Raw genomic sequence first — 20,160 nt, 5'->3', positions numbered from 1 at the left:
TTCTAAGAAAAGCCTGGGGGGGCTTCAGAAGGAAGGTGACTGGTGGATCAGCGAAGCGGAAATTCACAAGTAATCAGGTCTGCAGCGCTGGTCCCTTCAGCTGAACAGGCTTCAACAAACACAGGGAAAATGAGACACTTACATAACTGGATTGTCACCAATAGTAAGGGCCTATTCCACAGCCCAAAAATGGCTCCTAGTTGATTCATTCATGGAGTAGCGCTGGCGGGTAGCATAAGGCGAGGGCATTCTGAGCAGGGCAGGCAGCCACCAATTGGAACCCATTAATTACAAATTGGTTGTGTGAGCCAGATGCCCAGGGCTTATAAAAGCCCCTCAACGGCAAGAATGATTCACAAAAACCTAAGGAGGGTTGAACACAACCAGGTCCAGATTCCCAGAGAGCCTGCCTCCAATACTTCCCAGAGAGCCTGCCTCCAATACTCTCCAGAGAGCCTGCCTCCAATACTCTCCAGAGAGCCTGCCTCCAATACTCTCCAGAGAGCCTGCCTCCAATACTCTCCAGAGAGCCTGCCTCCAATACTCTCCAGAGAGCCTGCCTCCAATACTCTCCAGAGAGCCTGCCTCCAATACTCCCCAGAGAGCCTGCCTCCAATACTCCCCAGAGAGCCTGCCTCCAATACTTCCCAGAGAGCCTGCCTCCAATACTTCCCAGAGAGCCTGCCTCCAATACTTCCCAGAGAGCCTGCCTCCAATACTCCCCAGAGAGCCTGCCCATGAGCCAATATCTAGCTGCTTCTCCTAATAGACATGAACTATTTTCCGCCATGCTACGTGTTACCATAGATCTTTATAGCATGGTCACAGCAGTGGCAAAAAATACATTGAGGAAATGATCTAGATTGTGTCTCCGTATGTGTTTTTGAAACATCTTGTTTGTACTGTGTAGTGCTATCTGGTTTTGGCCTCCAGTCATTAAATGAAGGAAATACTTCTGTATAAATGTAATAATATCTCCCAATCATCCAGCCAGACAGATATATCCAGACATCCTTTCCAATTACACTGTTTGTCAAAGGGATAATGGGTCCAGAAGCACAAAGGCTGAGTAGGGTCTGTGTATAATGGTGAATCATGGTCTGGCTTGAACCATTATGCGGGCAGCCACAGTACGGTCTGTCAACATCAAAAACAAAGCTATTTTGGTATACATTCTACAATTACCTGTATGAACTACCAATATCATTGTTATAAAATGTTTTTCAGTTACCCAACAGTAGCTTGATTTTGACCAGGATACACTACATGACCTGCTTGTCGAACATCTCATTCCAAAATCATGGCCATTAATATGGAGTTGGTCCACCCTTTGCTACTACAACAGCCTCCACTCTTCTGGGAAGGCTTTCCAATAGATGTTGGAACATTGCTGCGAGGACTTGCTTCTATTCAGCCACAAGATCAATAGCAAGGTTGGGCACTGATGTTGGGCGATTAGGCCTGGCTCGAAGTCAGCGTTCCAATTCATCCCAAGGATTGTCATTGGGATTGAGGTCAGGGCTCTGTGCAGGCCAGACAGATCTCGACAAACCATCAGTATGGACCTCGCTTTGTGCACGGGGGCAAACTGTTGCCACAAAGTTGGAAGCACAGAATTGTCTAGAATGTCATTGTACGCTGCAGCGTTAAGATTTCCCTTCATTGGCGCTAAGGGGCCTAGCCTGATCCATGAAAAATAGTCCAATGGCGGCAAGCTTTACACCACTCCAGCCAACACTTGGCATGGAGCATGGTGATCTTAGGCTTGTGTGTGGCTGCTCGGCCATGGAAACCCACAATGTTGCTTCCAGAGGACATTTGGAACTCGGTAGTGAGTGTTGCAACCGAGGACAGACAATATTTCCGCACCGTACGCTTCAGCACCTGGCGGCCCCGTTTTGTGAGCTTGTGTGGCCTACCACTTCGCGGCTGAGCCGTTTTTGCTCTTAGACATTTCCACTTCACTATAGCATCACTTACAGTTGACCAGGATAGCTCTAGCAGGGCAGAAATTTGACGAACTGACTTGTTGGAAAGGTAGCATCCTATGACGGTGCAGCTTTGAAGGTCACTGAGCACCTCAGTATGGCCATTCTATCGCCAATGTTTGTCTATAGAAATTGCATGGCTCTCTGCTCAATTTTATACATCCGTCAGCAACCGATGTGGTTGAAATAGCCAAATACACTCATTTGAAGGGGTGTCCGCATACTTTTGTATATATAATATATATTTCAATGCAGACTCTGTCTCAGCATGTCAAAATCTTTCATGTCATGTAAAGCACAGATCTGACAGGTAGAGTTACTATATAACCAGCTGCAGAGTGCACACTTCATTAGCACCAGAGTGCACACTTCATTAGCACCAGAGTGCACACTTCATTAGCACCAGAGTGCACACTTCATTAGTACCAGAGTGCACACTTCATCATAATCTCATGATCTTCATCATGAGTCTCAATAAGGCACCAGACACCATGTAGCCAACCACCAATGAGTGACAGCACCACTCTAGGGTTGGAGTCCATTTAGGAAGAAAAACATGAGAATTTGAAATTCAGTTCATGAATGAATGGAAACATTTTCCATTCATACACTTCAATTCACTTCCGGTATTGACTGCTTTCAAAATGGACCTTCCCCCACCTGAGTCCCACTAGAGGTCGACCGATTATGATTTTTCAACGCCGATTATTGGAGGACCAGGTAACCTGGTTGGTAGGTGATCAAATACTTATGTCATGCAATAAAATGCAAATGAATTACTTAAAAATTTGATTTTCTGGATTTTTGTTTTAGATTCCGTCTCTCACAGTTGAAATGTACCTATGATAAAAATTACAGACCTTTACATGCTTTGTAAGTAGGAAAACCTGCAAAATCGGCAGTGTATCAAATACTTGTTCTCCCCACTGTATATATAAAAATTGGCCGATTACAGCAGTAGTGAATAAACACTTTTATTTTACTTAATATAATACATAAATAAAATCAATTTAGTCTCAAATAAATAATGAAACATGTTCAATTTGGTTTAAATAATGCAAAAACACAGTGTTGGAGAAGAAAGTAAAAGTGCAATATATGTCATGTAAAAAAGCTAACATTTAAGTTCCTTGCTCAGAACATGAGAACATATGAAAGCTGGGGGTTCCTTTTTAACATGAGTCTTCAATATTCCCAGTTAATAAGTTTTAGGTTGTAGTTATTATAGGACTATTTCTCTCTACACCATTTGTATTTCATATACCTTTAACTATTGGATGTTCTTATAGGCACTATAGTATTGCCAGCCTAATCTCGGGAGTTGAGATTCATAAAGTCATAAACAGCTCTGTTCTTCAAGCATTGCAAAGAGCTGCTGGCAAACGCAGGAAAGTGCTGTTTGAATGAATGCTTACGAGCCTACTGCTGCCTACCACCGCTCAGTCAGACTGCTCTATTAAATCATAGACTTAATTATAATATAATAAACACACAGAAATATGAGCCTTAGGTCATTAATATGGTAAAATCTGGAAACTATAATTCCGAAAAAAAAAAGTTTATTCTTTCAGTGAAATACGGAACCGTTCCGTATTTTATTGAACGGGTAGCAACCCCAAGTCTAAATATTGCTGTTACATTGCACAACCATCAATGTTATGTCTTAATTATGTAAAAATCTGGCAAATTAATTACGATCGTTGTTAGGAAAAATGGTCTTCACACAGTTCGCAACGAGCCAAAATGCTGCATATACCCTGACTCTGCTTGCACTGAACGCAAGAGAAGTGACAATTTCCCTAATTAATATTGCCTGCTAACATGAATTTCTTTTAACTAAATATGCAGGTTTAAAAAAATATATACTTGTGTGTTGATTTTAAGAAAGGCATTGATGTTTATGGTTTGGTACATTGGTGCAACGATTGTGCTTTTTTCGCGAATGCGCTTTTGTTAAATCATCACCCGTTTGGCGAAGTTGAAGTAGCCTGTGATTCGATGATAAATGAACAGGCACCACATCGATTATATGCAACGCAGGACAAGCTATTAAACTAGTAATATCATCAACCATGTGTAGTTAGCTAGTGATTATGTTAAGATTATTTTTTTATAAGATAAGTTTAATGCTAGCTAGCAATTTACCTTGCTGCACTCGCATAACAGGTGGTCAGCCTGCCATGCAGTCTCCTCGTGGATTGCAATGTAATCGGCCATAATCGGCGTCCAAAAAATGCAGATTACCCATTGTTATGAAAACTTGAAATCGGCCCTAATTAAAATCGGCCTCGCCGATTAAACAGTCGACCTCTACCACTCACCCCCCTGAAGGAAACCACTATCCCGCCGTAGGAGTAGACCATGATCACGAGGGGCAACAGCAGGCAGAAGATGAACAGGCAGACCACATAGGAGACACTGGCCGGAGAGCGCTGGTCCACTGGACAGAGCAGGAGGTCCCGGCCCCCTCCGGGCCATAGCTGCTCCAGTCCATGAAGGGGGGCAGGGTCCATAGCAGGGAATAGAGCCAGGAGCCCCACACACACAGCCAGGCCTTTCTGAAGTCAGACACGTCAGCCTGGGTGGAGCGCTGCACCGTGGGGTAGCGCTCATAGGACAGAATGGACAGAGACACCAGGGACACGATCCCTAGGAGAGAGAGAGAGAGAGAGAGAGGAAAAGAGCGAGAGAAAGAGAGAGAGAGAGAGGAAAAGAGCGAGAGAGAGAGAGATGCGGGGGAGGTTATCAGGGTGTCATGGGGCGTCTGGTGTTGTTATAACAGATGCCAGTTATCACCGTTTTTTTTCACCAGTTTGAGAATTCAGATGCTAAGGAGAATGGGAGGTTACATAACAATCATTAGCTCTGTTTTGCCCTATTTTGGTAACATTTAGCTAAATGTTAAAAGTAATATTTAGTAAACCCAAGAGAGAGCTGGCACGCCATGCCACACAGGACAGTAAGAAAATATATGGTGCAGTATTATATTCCTACATGAAGTCAGACCACTGCAAGTTGGCTTTTAGTGCTGACGTGCTATACAGCTCTATACTGTGTGTGTGTGCACGCACGCGCATGTCTGCCTGTCTTTCTGCCTGTCTGTAAGTGTGCGATTGGGACGTGTGTGTGTTTGTCTAAAGCTGAGGGAAAAATAGGTTTGTGTCTTTATCATGCTAGTCTGTCTCAGAGTACTAGCCTGACATTCTAGGAAGTGTGACTTGTTATTGAATTGACAGTGTGTCCTCTCAGGAGGTGAGAACATGCTAAAAGTTTTCCTCCTGTGCAACAACTGAAAGGCAACGAAAGAAAAAGTTTGCCCAACTTAATTTAGTCTTCCTAAGTGCTCAGAGTACTTTGAGACTTTGTTAGTTGTGAATGGATGCCATCCTTGATTAGTGGTTGCTGGCTGTTATGAAGAATGACAGCATATAGAGCCGTCAGGAAGCAGACAGAGTAAAATATGGCATCCATTAGAGAAATTGTTCAGGGCCGGCGTGATGTGCCCATTCCTCCCCTCCAGGAGTGTTTACAGGTTTGGTTGAGCTTTCTGTGGAGCCGGGGTTTGCATGTGTGTGCGCTTATGTGGTGGGGGGGGGCATGCATGCGTGTGTGTGTGTCACTGCCCTCCTGTGTGGTTTCAAAGGGAGGGGAACAGGGAAGCCGTATCGCTCCCATCGGGATAATCACTAAGCTTTAAAGATATCCATCAGCCAAATGTCACAGCATTGGACCAATAACCTGCTTTGACAATTTATGTATTTGCCAAGCTCATTAAAAAGAATAGCCATTTTTTTTGTACACTTTAATCAGAAACATGAATGACACCAACATGTTTTTATGTAACCTTTATTTAACATAATGAACTGCATTTGTCAAACACCCACATATTATAATTCAATCCATTTTGGTTATCCAATTTTGGATCCAGAGACATGCAAGGAGAGATGACAGGTGAGAAGTGTACATGTATAAGATCAGCTACAATTTGTATGAGTGGCTGATCTAAAAGGGGTAGGCTGTTGTACTCTGTGTTGAATGGGCGGTCCCATTATGGGGTTATACATTAGAACAGTCTACATGCTTTACATTTTCAAGGTCCTATGCAAAGTCACTACATTTACTATGTCAAGCTTCCCAGTCAAGTGCACATTGAAACTTATTCACACACCGAAACGAATCAATTTTGGTATAAAGGTTGAATGCAAATGTCTCTTGCTAAAGCTTTATGCAACCGTTTTTCATTCATGTTCGACTGTTTTCATATTCAAATGTAGGTTAATGAAAATTTGACAAGCACAGGGAGGAATAAAATACCATTCATTTATTAATTAGATTGGATATACAGTCATAAATTGATGATGAATTGTGCTCTGAGACTTTTCATAATGAGCCTGGAGGATTTATTTAAGAATTGATCGAGCAGTAATAATCTGATGGATTTGCATGCCCTTTTGCCAGTAAAGTTGCTTAGGCTAAGAAACTACTATATGCTAAATATTTGTTATTTTTGTCACATGGAGGTTAGCCTAAAGTGTAGGCTACATGGCTTTCGCTGCCTGTTGAAATATTTGAAAAACTCACCGAAAGGCGAATTGGCGAAGCCGTACCACTTGCAACCATGGTGTCCAATGAGCCATCTCCCCTGTAGACTTGCCGCAAAACTGAATGGAGTTCCACAAATACACACGAGGATGTCGCTCACGCTGATGTTCAGAAGGATGAGGTTTATGGGCGTCCAAAGCGACCGAAACTTTGCGAAGATAAGCAGGACAAGAAGGTTGTTGAAGAATCCCAGGACCAAAATGAGCCCAAGGCATACTGCCACCACCGTGTGGCCTTGCCTGCTCAGGTCGAGGGTGTCCTGGGGAACCAAGGTGTCCCGAACACTGACATTGGTGCTTAGGTTGGAAGCAGAGCTTTCGGTGCTGCTGAAATTCAGAGCTCTTATGTGGACAACCATCAGCACCCTCAGCGCACGCGGGGGTGACTTACAACAAGAGGAGTGAACGCTCTCTCACTCATTCAAACTCGTTCACAGTGCAGAACACATGCTCACAACAGTCTCGGTGGCAAAGGAAGACATACAGAACCCCCATTTATTCTATCACTTTTACAACCCAGCTAGTACCAAAAACATGCTCGAGTGGCAGTCGATGTTTCTTAGAGTTTGGTGAGAGCGTGGTTGTCCTAATGGTAATTTGCATACAACTTTCCAACAACTTCCCGGGAATGGTGCAGGATCGTTACTTGGCTTTGTAACATTCTCAGAACCTTTAAGAATCTTAACAAAAAAACGATATTTCTTGGCAATTCATTACTTTAACAGAACGTTTCCTACATGTTAAAACACGGTTACATTTCATTTATATCTTGGTAATGTTCTAGGAACGTTCTCCAATTGGTTTGACATTGGGAATGTCCTCAAATGGTTCAGAGAACATTAAGAAACAACGTTATTTTGTGGGAATTTCAGTACTTCAGCATGGTTCTATTAAAAATAATATTCTCAAATTATTCTGAGAATGTTAAAGAAGACTTTCCATAAAAAACACATGAAAAGTTTAGTAACATTTAGAATACATTCTAAAATGTTTATTTAAAAACACAGTCTTTTCTCAGAATTTAAATTTATTTTTAAATTAACTTTCTAAGAATGTTATTTAAAAGGCCCGCGGTTGCGAATACAGAGATTTTGTCCCTGCCCCGCCCTGCCACGCCCCCTCCGGAAACCTATTTCTCAAAGCTAAGGATATGGATCACGTTCTGCGGTGTGTTATTTTACGCACACAACTTAGTTACTGCTCATGCTCCCCCTCCTTTAATGTTTATCTCTTTACTCACCCTCTTCTGAACCATGATGATGTAGCCTATGTCTGCTTCATATTTCTGAATAAAAAAACCTTCATCGATTTGAACAAACAAAATATATATTGAAAGCTAGAATAACTCACGTTGGAGAGTTTTGTAAAATGCAAGAATAATCCTTTACTCAGGTATTACATGTTACAGGTCATGACATCCCAATTCAGACACTCATAATGATCCAGTTTATATATCCTAGATAGGTGCCCGACTAGGGCCATCTCTGGGTTGGCATTATGCCCACTATCTTAACATCTTCCTTTTCATATATAATTAGCTCGAGCACTTCATACCATTTCAATACCACAGTGAAAATACCTATTTACATTATCAACACCTTTAAAACATTTTTTTATAATATAACACAATTCATTGTCAATCTCTTAAGGGACATTGTCTCCCGTACCGCATGGGCGGTCTTATTTTAGCCCTTGTCCTAGTGTGTCACACTGATACCACTAGGACGTTGGGCACATCTGGGAGCTTCAGGGCCTCTCCTTCCTCTTCCACAGCCTCCTGAAATTGCGGAGGTACTGTCGGCAGAGATAACTGCCCTGGTGGGGTCTTCCCAGTCTCCTCTTTATGTGTAATGCCCACACGATCCAGAGGATATTCACAGTCATCCCATGTGTCCCTCCTGTGCCATATGCTCTCCTGAACTGGGGGTATGTCCTTCTGATTCCTTCGATACTTTCGGCCCTTTACTTCCACTTCATATGACCTTGCGCTAATGTGCCCTACGTATGTGCCAAGATGTATGTGGCATCCCTGGTGTGAGGTGACAGGAGCATTCTGACAGCTTGGCCTTGATTTATTACAGGTCAATTTTTTGCATACTGGTCAATGTAATGTTTTGACTTATCCTGACGTGCACGCTTGTGTGCCTGAACATCCCTAATGACCTTTAGTGCGAGGAGCTTGGGAGTTGTTGGCAACAGAGAGCGAGTGCGTCTAGACAATAAGCGCTGTACAGAACTGCAGTCGAAGCCCTCTGTGGGAGTTGTTCTCGACACCAAAATGGCTTGCCACACATCTGTATAGCCTTTGTGATGAATCTTTGCTATTTTTACTGCTGACTCTGCGTTACCAGTACTCTGGCTGTGGTAGGGTGGGGAGGTCACATGATGGAACTCCCAGGCTAATGAAAACAAAGCAAAGTCTTGGCTCGTGAACTGGGACCCATTGTCCGTAACTACACCACTGAGGTATGCCATATCTGCTAAACTGCTGCTTAAAACCGTCGATAATGCAAGCGGCTGTTGTGTCAATCACTTTCTCCACTTCCCAAAAATCTGAATAGTGGTCCTCTATAATCAGACAAGGAACGTTCTTGACTGTGAACAGATCCATTCCCACTTTAGACCAAGGATGTGCTGGTACATCATGTGGGTGCAACGTTTTCTTTTGTTGCTTCGGTGTAACTTTACATTTAATCAGGAGACCACAAGGCAATTTCAAGTTTGTATCTTTTAGACACCCAATTCGTAATATAGTACATTTGTGTTTTAGGGGTGGCAGGTAGCCTAGTGGTTAAGGGCCAATAACCTAAAGGTCACTGGTTCGAATCCCCAAGCCTGGAAGTTGAAAAGAATCTGATTTTCTATCCTTGAACAAGGCAGTTAACCCCCAATAACAACTGTTCCCTGGGTGCTGATGGTGTGGATGTCGATTAAAGCGCCTCTCTGATTCAGAGGGGTTGAATGCATTCAGTTGTGCAACTGGCTAGGTATCCCCTTTCCAGAGAAATGATCCAAGTCCTCAATAAGGCCTTTGAAGATTGAGGACTCAAAAGAAACCTTTAATCATCAGCGTACATTATTACTTTTGTCTCTAATCCCTTCGTTGTTTGCCCCTTAATTAGATCATTTGATTTTTAGAGCTAACAGTTCAAAGGCCATAATAAATAACTATGGTGACAGAGAGAAACCTTTTTACGCCTCTTGACAATTCAAGTTCTCAGAGAAGTAACCGTTATTTATTATTTTTTTATAAAGAATTGTTGTATATTATTTAATAGTTATTTTAAAAATCCAGGCACGTATAAACTGATTCTAGACATACTGTATCGAAAGCTTTCTCAAAATCTGCTATAAAAATTAGACCTGGTTTCCCTGCATTCTCATAGTTTTCAATTATTTTTAGTTGTCTAATGTTTTCTCCAATATATCTTCCTTTGAGGTATTGGAAATGAGAAATTATGCAAGTAATGTTATTTGATAATCTACGTTTTTTTTGTGCGTGTTTACCAGTAATTAAAACATAGTAGTAATGGATCTTTCAGTAGTTCCTAAAAGGTTTTTATATCTCTATTGGAATGCCATCAAGGCCGGGGGTTTCCCCCGTCTGAAAGGAAACCATTTTCAACCACAGTTCGTCCTGTGTAATTAGGCCTCGCACCTAGTTTAACATTATTTTTGGGGGAGAAGGATATCCAGATCAACGCTTGCAGCGCTTTCATCTCATTAAACTAAATTGTGAGGCCACAAAAAGTATTCCACCCAACGGGCAAACCAGAATGAACGCACAGTCTTTTCCTCTTCAATCTGAGACAGATTGACAGCGCTCTGACCCAATGAGAATGTGGGGAACCAAAGGTGGCCAATCATACATCAGTGGTGGCTAGTGCCCCCTCGTACCGCCGCTGCTTCCTAAGGGCGTCATGACCAATATTGCTCCTCCAAGCGATTCCCTTTTATTGGCACTAACTAATGCAACTGATTGCGAGTTCCGACAAAGGATTTGAAATGGATTGGGAATTCAATGTGGATATAGTGGTGCTGACTGAAACTGAGTTAAAGGTTAGAGACTGATAGAGATGAAGATAGAGACAAGAAAGAGCAGACAGTGGAATCCATTATGGCCAAATGCCACCTGAAAAATCATAGGTCAGTTTAGAGTTTTTAGATAAGAGTGGGAAAAAAAGGCAGCGTCACCATGTTTTGAAGTGACTGGGGGCAGGCTCTTCCTTCCACACACTGTTTCGCACTCAACAATGCTAACTGGCAAATAAAACAAACCCTTGGGTTAACGCACTTGCCCATCAACTTTTAAGGTATCAATACGAGGTCAATCTGTAACTTGGACAGACAATTAGGTTCTAAATGTGTTTGTGAAACTGAAATAACACATTACCATGGGAAAAATCTAAGGGACATTATATTATAAGGTCACCTGTAAACTTCTTATTGTTCCACATTGACATCCCTGTTTCTCTGTAACTAATTAGCTAATTAGTCATGTGTAGCGCTGCACTGCTACTGTTGTGGCACACCTGGCTTCTGAGTCACTGATACACTCTGAATAAGGGAGAAGAGCGTGTCCAACCAATTGATTGGACGGAGCCTCTGTGACAAATGCAGATGGGAGCGCATCAATCAAACTGCTGAAATGGATGTCAAAGGACTCCCCTCATCTCACTCTAAAAAAAACGTACATGTAAATAGAATGCTAAGGATGCCTGGAACTTTGTGTAATTAGCTAGTAATGTCAAATCTCCACCAAATAATTATTTTTTATATATATATTTTTTTATATGTATTGAGATACAGGTGAATACTGTTTGTTTAGAAGTCCTCAGATGTCTATTGGTGTTGAAGCCAAGGAACAAAGGCTCTTCTGTACCACCAGTGGTGACACGATACACACAGGAAGGAACCACACAAGAGTTTTGTGTATGCGTGTGTTTGCGTGTGTGTGCACGTGCACATGAGATGTGTCCAAATCAAATCTCATTTTATTTGTCACATGCACCAAATATAACCGTGAAATGTTTACTTACAAGCCCTTAACTAACAATGCAGTTCAAGAAATAGAGTTCAGAAATGATTTACCAAATAAACCAAATAAATGAAATATTTACCAAATAAACTAAAGGAAAAAAATATATAGAAAGGAAAACAATAAAATAACAATAACGAGGCTATATACAGGGGGTACCGGTACCGAGTCAATGTGCGGGGACACAGGTTAGTCGAGGTAAATTCCCCGGGTCACTGGCAGCATTTGGAACTGCGGATCTGTGGTCAAGAACGCAGAGTTCATCTCAGCCTATGCTGCCTTTCATACCCTTTACTTTTTGGCCCTGACGGAAACATGGATCACCCCAGAGAACACTGGTACTCCAGCTGCTCTCTCTTCATCTGACCACGTTTTCTCTCGTAGTCCAAGATCATCTGGTTATCGCGGTGGTGGCACAGGGCTACTAATTTATCCTAACTGGAGATTTTCTCTTTTCTCCCTCTCTCATCTCCTCACTTGAATTCCATTATGTCACTGTCACTTGTACACTCAAGCTTAGCGTTGTTGTCATGTATCATCCACCAGGTGCCCTTGGGCCAATGAGCTTGACACCTTGATAAGCTAATTTCCTGACTACGCCTCACCGCTCTTCATACTTGGCAACTTAAACCTCCCTTTGATGATTTTTTTCTCTTTCCCCTCCTTGCCTTTTTTGGCCTCACCCTTTCCCAATCCCCTCCAACTAACAAGGCAGGCAATACGCTGTACATCAACTTTACCAGAAGCTGTTCGCCTTCTCATTTCACTGCAACCCCACTCCACGTTTCTGATCACCACTTTGTTTCCTTTTCTGTCTCCCTTTCCTCCAACCCTTGCCACTCAGCCCCTACCCAGATGGTCTTGCGCTGTTGCAATCTTTGCTTTCTCTCTCCCACTACTCTCTCCTCTTCTATCCTATCATCTCTCCCTTCTGCAAAATCCTTCTCCCTCCTGTCTCCTGATTTTGCCTCTTCGACCATAGTCTCCTCCCTTTCTGCATCGTATGACTCGCACTGTCCCCTTTCCTCCCGGGTGGCTTGGCCCTCCCCTCCTGCTCCGTGCTTGAGTGACTAGTGAGGTCTGGTCGCCTGACAACCTGCCCGCTTGACCCCATCCTCTAATCCCTTCTCCAGACCATCTCTGGAGATCTTCTCCCAATCCACATTTCCCCGATCAACTCATCCTTGACCACTGGCTGCGTCCCCTCTTGACTTTAAAATGGCCCGAGTCGCTCCCCTCCTCAAGAAACTAACACTCAACTAATCTGATGTCAAAAACCATAAACCTTCTTTCTTTTCTTTCCAAAACACTTGGAGCGTGCAGTCTCTGACCAACTCTCTCGCTATCTCTCTCAGAACCATCTTCTTGACCCTAACCAGTCAGGCTTCAAGACATATCACTCAACCGAGACTACTCTTCTCGGTGTCAAGGAGGCTTTCTGCACTGCCAAAGCTGACTCTCTCTCATCCTCCTAGATCTATCCTCTGCCTTTGACACCGTGAACCATCAGATCCTCCTCTCCACCCTACAGGGCTGGGTGTCTCAGGCTCTGCCCACTCTTGGATTGCATCCTACCTGGCAAGCCGCTCCTACCAGATGACGTGGAGAGGATCTGTGTCTGCACCACGTACCCAAGCTCTTCTCTGTCCTGTCACCCAATTGTGGAACCAGCTTCCCCCTGAAGCTAGGACAGCAGAGTCCCTGCCCATCTTCCAAAAGCACCTGAAAGAGGTAGGGACCTCTTCAAAGAGTATCTTAAATTATCCCCCTCCACACCTCGACTCCCACCTTTCTAGTTCTGACTTTGCTGTTAGCTACTTTATTGAGGAAAAGTGTACTTACTATGCCTGTGATATTTGGTTGTCCCACCCATCTATCTTAAGACGAATGCATTAACTGTATGTTGTTCTGGATAAGAGCATCTGCTAAATTACTGAAGTGTAAATGTAAATACACATAATGAACATAAAAGAATTAATGCAAAAACATGACCATATTTAGTAGTCTAGTATTTATTTCTTAACATTTTTAATTTGAAAATGAAATACATTTGGCACCTTTTCCCTCTTCTTATTTTCAGCCACGGGATGGCAGTATTGTCACACTTGTTCTAAATGGCTTGAGGTCTGTTCCTGTGAAAGTAATGTACACTATGTGCACTTGCCAGGCGAGAGATATCTCATCTGATCCAGTTCATCATGTATTTCCACTTCATCAAAGGTAGACTCAGCGATATGACGTAGATGTAGAAAGTAAACAGCAAGGCTCAACTTCTCCCGTTTTGGTCCTGTGGCTACCACGCTCTAACAGGGTGAAGTGAACCCATGCACAGATACTGTGTGTGACTGTGTGGGAGCAAAGTCTTGCATCTTGCTCATCTCAAAATATGCGATGCTGCTTGTGGCAATGTCATTTCCCTGAGTCTACTTTTAAGATGGAAAATATATATTTTTTAATGTTTAATCACGAATCACAACTCAATTATTACAGTAAAAGAGGTTTGTGTCAATTCCTACAATGCAATGCAGATAGTCTACTTGGTATTCTCATCAGAAATCTCTGAATAACAAAAACCTCTTCATAAACATCTTTCATTTTCATGGTTACTTTGGCAATCATTTATTAGGATATCAACGGCATTTCATTAATTTGCTACGTGCAAAAAAATGAAAACAGTTTCTGTTTCCATATCACAACTGAAAATCACATCAAAACCCCCTCCTTAAGAAGTCCACACATCAGAGAAAACAGATATTCCTAAACACCAACATTTCAATAAAATAGTCTTAAAAAACGTTGTAAATTTTCTCCAGTCGATACAGGCTACTTTTGACATAACACTGTTTTTCTTACACATGCAAAACACCCCCTTCTCCCTCTCACTCCCTCTCTCTCTGTCCTTGTGTATAAATGCTTAAAGCTATTGAGTTGTAGGCAGCATACTGGCGACTGGCAGTGGTTGTCACCTTGGTCTTTGATGTGAATTATGATCCGGTTTGCAAACTGGTTAGTCAGTAAGTGATTTGTTTCTGAGAGGCAGTTCCAGCTGCTGCATTGTGAGGAACTGAAGTCATCCTTTGAAGAGGAACAGAGGGGAGAGTTACCGGCACTTCCTTCTTCTAGTGGCTGTGGAGGAGGCCTGTCTGATAACCAGAGGAGTGAACACAGCATGCACATGTTGCAGACTCCTCTCTTCCCTGCGCGGTCATGCTTCATTTAATACCAATAGAGTTCCCTTTTCTGCAGACCTATTCCCAAAAGAGGGTAGAATAGGTGTTGAATAACTCAAAAGAGACCTTTGGAAAACCAAGCAAACCACCAAAATAAATGAAGTAAAAAAATAAAAAACACTGGAGCACAGATACTGTAAAACCTCCCTAATCTTTACAAAATCCAATGGATATAGAATTACAGATTTATTTGTCAGTTCACTATCTAATCTATGTGAAAGAAAGAAGTCTCCCTCTCCCTGCACATGCATAGTGATAAGGGATCTGGGTAGAGGCAGCCATACCTGAGTCACGGTTCATGGGGTCTCTGAAGCCAGGTTGACCCATCCAGCTAGGGAGGAGCTCTGGTTTGGAGCCCGAGGCCACGCCTGCAGCCACCTCTGACTGGTCACTATGGAAGAGATTGAGCAGGGAGTTGGTGTAAGGCTGTCCAGTGACCCCCAGGCCCTCATGGGACATGGAGTGAGGATAGGCCATGGCAGGCAGGCCCAGACCACCATGTTGCCTCGGAGCGAAGGCCAATGGGTTGGTGCTCTCATCTGGGGAGCTGAGAGCCAGGCGGTGGCTGGAAAGAGACTCATTGGTGCTGCTCAGATGAAGGCGACCAGACACAGGGGGAAAATGGTCTTCAGACCAAGATGGGGTTGGAACAACCCACTGGCAAGATGTTGAGTCAGACTCTGAAACAGATGTGGATAGACAAAAATACATCCACAAAGAGTCTAGAAATGTGTTCATTTTGTACATTTCACATGTCAGTGAACACACGTTTTCTTGTTTGGTGCACACAGCATCATGATGATAGCATACAAAGTTCATTGCAAAAAAATGAAATGCCTTTTTTATTTTTGGGGGGGATAGACAAGCTGAAATTAGCAGATAAAATCTAAGTCTATAAAATAACATTACCTGCATCATTTCAACAACGATATATATATAGTTGTTGAAATGATGCAGGTAATGTTATTTTATAGACTTAGGCATTTCATTTTTTTGCACTGTATATATATATATATATATATATATATATATATATATATATATATATATATATATATATATATACAGTGCATTATGTGGTATTGTGTGTAGATTGATGAGGGGAAAAAACAATGTAATCAATTTTACAACAAAAAGTGGAAAAAGTCAAAGGGTCTGAATACTTTCCGAATGCACTGTGTACTGGCTCTGGCAGCCAAAACAGCCAATTACTCCATCTAAATCTGAATCGATTCTCAATTGCGATATGGTTCTAGAAACATGAAGCCCTTAGCCTTCATATCACATCAAAATCATTGTCAGACTGATAGTACCTGCATTCATAATTCAAGCCTGATTTAGATCTATGTACACTATATGGCCAAAAGTATGTGGACACCTGCTTGTCAAACATCTCATTACCAAATGATGGGCATTAATATGGAGTTGGTTCCACCTTTGCTGCTATAACAGCCTCCACTCTTCTGGGAAGGCTTTCCACTAGACGCTGGAACATTGCTGCGGGGAATTGCTTCCATTCAGCCACAATAATATATATATATATATTATTATAAAAATGTATATTTTATATAAAGTTTATTTCCTAATTGCACTGGACTCCAAGTGTATTGGCCAATCACTCAATCAATCACTCCAATCTTAATTCCAACCTTCATTGCATAGTTAGGTATCAGTCTGCTCACCAGATTTGACAGCCTTGTGGCTCTTTTTGCCCTTCCCGCTGGGGGCCTTGGTCTTACTGGCCTTGCTGAGGGCACGGTTGAAGTGTTGGTCCACCATGCTACCGATGTCACCCTGGAAGTAGGTGAAGATGACTCTATTGGACTGTTCCTCTGTCTTTAGAACTACCTGGGGGCTACCTGAATGTCCTGCCATCGCTGACTCAACTTAGATCCTGTGGGAACATAGTAGAGTACAATGGTTGGAAGGTAGAGAACATTCATATTTTGCCTAACAAGTCCATGCATCATCTGTAGGCTAGGCTACCCATACAGTATGTGATTGCTGAGTTATGGCTTTTGTACGTCCATAATTAAGGGATATGGATATAACATTATAATGCACAGTTCAGACGCTGAACTTATGGTGAGTCAAACTGAATAGAAATTAAAAGTCGTCTGGCATGGACGGTTAAGAGCTTTGCTTGGCATACCGATTGTTTTCATTCAACCGCTCTCAACACTGCAGCAGACTTCCTCGTTGGTTTGGGTTCAATTCAGGCATAACAGTAGCCGACTAAACAACTCCGTGACATTTGTTCTTTGTAAACGCGGCTTATTCTTTGGGTGTGGAAATCCATCGATTTTGATTTTAAAAACTTTATTTTATGTGACGTCGGAACTCCAGTCCGCCCACACTAGTCACCGCTCAACTCCATCGTGAATCGTGGAGTTGAGTTTAGTCGGCTGGCATAACAGTGACCTCTCACAGAAGTCCACCTAAGAATCCGAGCCCATGATTGTGCTTCCCGCGGTGGGTGTGGCCAAGCAACCTTTACAATTAACATATTTTAACATACATGACCATTTCTCCCGACAGTGGAAGAACTGCTCTGACGCGCTGCCTGAAACAGAGGCCTGTTTCACTTGCATAGCACCGAAAGAGGCTGCCGAACTATTGTCAGAAGTTTGACGAGGCGCATTGCGTGGTTTCAGAAGGCACTCTATCCCCACTCTTCCAAAGACAAAGATACGTGTTTTTAAGTTTGGTACGGCGATAGAGAGGTTTTTGAACTAGGGCTTACTCTCTCCATTTTTGTTTTATTTACTGACTTGAGTGGCTATTGTAGCATCCAGAGGAATTCACAGATCATCTCACCGTTAAGTAGTAAAAGGGTTATAACCTAACATTCATTTGTCATTTTGTTTTCCACTCTGCCGGGATGATAATTCAATAATAATTCAATAAGTATCAAGGTGATCTTATTTGATTCATCGAACACATGTTGAGAAATCGCCTTCTTCTGTGCATGTATCAACATAAAATAGTGGGCAGGATAAGCTATTCAAAACCTGACTGAAATGTCATCTTTTATTGGTATTTATCTGTTATTTGCAAACAATGTCTGCTTGTCATTACACAAAGGTTCAAAGTAAATCAATGCTTATTCATGTCAGCACATTACAGGCTGTTCACTACATCCTTTTTATACAGTTTGGCATTTATTGAGATGACTCATGTACTGGAGGCAGCTCTGCAGAGCGGTCACTACGCTCTAAAAATGAGGGTTCCTCAAGGGTTCTTTGGGAAGGGTAATGGCTCTATGTGGAACCATAATGGCTCAAAAAAACCTTTGAATTCTTCAATGGCTCTTTACAGTTCACAAAAAGGTTATTTGCTCTTTTGGTGATAATTAAAATGTTGGGGACCGGCTCATTAGAATATTTTGGGGTGTGGTTTGCGCACAGCTCTTTTTGTACAACCCTGAGTGAGAGTGTCATTCCAGTTTATCTAATGTGTTGTGTTATGCCATTGCATATTATTTATGGCCAGTGATGGTGTCTTGTGAATGAGTCATGTATGGCCTGTCAATTGAAAATGGTTGACTAAATCAGTCAGTGGGTCTCAATTCTCTCCTCAGGGACCCCCCAGCTGTTCCAGAGGTAGCTCACTTGATTCAACTTGTCAATTAACTCATTAATAACACCTATAGCATTTTAACAGTATAATGTGGCTGACCAGAATTAAGAACCCTGTATGGTTCTTCAAAATGATCGACAAAGAACCTTTCAGATTGAAAAAGGTTCTTTATAGAACCGTTCTCCATAAAGCATCTAGAAAGAAACATATAGCCCCAATTAGGGTTGTAACCACAGCTGAAGCCTTTTTTCCCCGGTGCTATATAGATCCTTTTTTAATGGTTCTTTATAGAACCATTCTCCATAAAGGTTCTGTAAAGAACCATTACAAGGGGTCCTATATAAAAGGGGTCCAAATAGGGTTGTAACTACAGCACCAAAAAGGGTTCCGTTATGGTTACAAGTCAAATAACCCTTATCTGGGTCTATTTAGAACCATTATATTTTAGTGTGTAGCTGGAGCAGACACAAAGTCATAAAATCTGATTTTAAACCTAACCTTAAACTTAACCACAGTGCTAACCCTAACCTTAATTTAAGACCAAAAAGTTTATGTTTCTACAATATAGACAATGTTGACTTTGCAGCTGGCCAATCTAGAGGAAACGCTCAGTTTTGCCTCCAGGGCAAGATTCATAACAATAAAGGTCAACCTGCCTTTTGCATCACAACTTTTATCTCTGTATATAAATCGGCCTACCTTTTTTCAGTTAAATTATGTCAACAACCATGTAATATTGAATAAAAAAGTTCCCAAGTGACATAAGTCAGAAAAAAATAAATACACCATAAAGTGGGGAATTATAATAATCAGACATGTATCTGCAAATATTGATAAAACTATACATTACGTATGCAGTCTTGTAAGATTATATTACAAAGAAATGCATGCCATGTACTCTCTCTTACCTGAGCAGGTGAGCTCCTCTGATCAAGGACCAAGTCCCAGGTTTGATTGATTGAAGTAACCCTTGATGCTGCCTATATGCAATTGCGCACAATTACTCAAAATAATGTTATTTTAACAACAGCACTGGCATTCCTCAAATGCTGCTGATAAAACACAACCTGTTGAGATTACTGTGCTCTCAAATTTCCAGATTGATGGAGAAAACATCGATCTCTTCGCTTATTGGAGTTTGTTCGTCAGAAACCCGCCTTCATTCAACACATCCTGCGCTCGAGCTGCCTGCTGTGTGGAGATATCGCGAGGGAGGGTGTGATGCGCTACGACAGTATGATGAGAATGTAACTTAACAACTTCCTCCACACACCGGCAGCACCTTATCAAAACATTCCTTAGTGAACTACACTGTCAACTCTGTCTACACTGTCAACTCGTATTCACGTTTAGAAAATGGCTTATGGGAACACATGCTATATGGAAAGAGTTTAATTATAAAGTGTGGAAATATCTACTGTGTGATACTGAAAGGATTCAAATGAATACCATCGTTATAGAATGGCCGTTACGCCGAGAAAACACCATTATCATACTTTTTTGTGCACTGTGCAAGTAATAATTATATTGTTAAACTAAGACAAGCTTTATATGCTTGGTATAGATGTTTTCCTTTAGGCAGAATGCACAGCTGAGCATTTCACACAGTAATGTCAGACAATAATGTAATAAAAGGTTTTTTATTTATTTTTAATTTAGGGGTGTAATAACATGTTAATATTATATTTTAAATTCTTATTTTAAATAGCTCTCTTACAAAAACG

General features: G+C 41.9%; 1 protein-coding gene and 1 pseudogene across 2 annotated transcripts; both read right to left on the bottom strand.

The window, feature by feature from the left end:
- LOC115131152 (parapinopsin-like) overlaps positions 1-7,126 on the bottom strand; it is a 29,302-nt pseudogene extending 22,176 nt beyond the window's left edge.
- Positions 7,127-13,638: 6,512 nt separating this feature from the next.
- Positions 13,639-19,604, bottom strand: LOC115131151 (transcription cofactor vestigial-like protein 2). Of its 2 annotated transcripts, none has more exons than XM_029662746.2 (4): positions 19,345-19,604; positions 16,540-16,751; positions 15,142-15,537; positions 13,639-14,875 (listed from the first exon to the last, which is right to left on the bottom strand). In XM_029662746.2, exons 2-4 carry the CDS (start codon positions 16,730-16,732, stop codon positions 14,844-14,846), a joined length of 621 nt encoding a protein of 206 aa, XP_029518606.1. In that variant the 5' UTR covers positions 16,733-16,751; positions 19,345-19,604; the 3' UTR covers positions 13,639-14,843. The 2 variants fall into 2 exon arrangements, with proteins under 2 accessions (XP_029518606.1, XP_029518607.1); XM_029662747.2 differs by lacking the exon at positions 19,345-19,604 and adding an exon at positions 17,010-17,295.
- Between the last annotated feature and the right edge of the window lie 556 nt (positions 19,605-20,160).

The sequence above is a fragment of the Oncorhynchus nerka genome, linkage group LG6 (genome assembly GCF_034236695.1).
Source record: "Oncorhynchus nerka isolate Pitt River linkage group LG6, Oner_Uvic_2.0, whole genome shotgun sequence".
NCBI lineage: Eukaryota > Metazoa > Chordata > Actinopteri > Salmoniformes > Salmonidae > Oncorhynchus > Oncorhynchus nerka.
Note: the sequence above shows the minus strand (reverse complement) of the source record. Positions and strands in the feature narration are given on the sequence as shown.

Bases quoted from the DNA above. Each gene is read 5' to 3' on its own strand.
- LOC115131151 (XM_029662746.2), bottom strand. From the start codon at position 16,732: ATGGCAGGACATTCAGGTAGCCCCCAGGTAGTTCTAAAGACAGAGGAA. The intron at 15,538-16,539 runs GTGAGCAGACTG...CATCTGTTTCAG, and splicing joins CCACAAGGCTGTCAAATCTG to AGTCTGACTCAACATCTTGC. The intron at 14,876-15,141 runs GTATGGCTGCCT...TTTTGGGAATAG, and splicing joins CCCCATGAACCGTGACTCAG to GTCTGCAGAAAAGGGAACTC.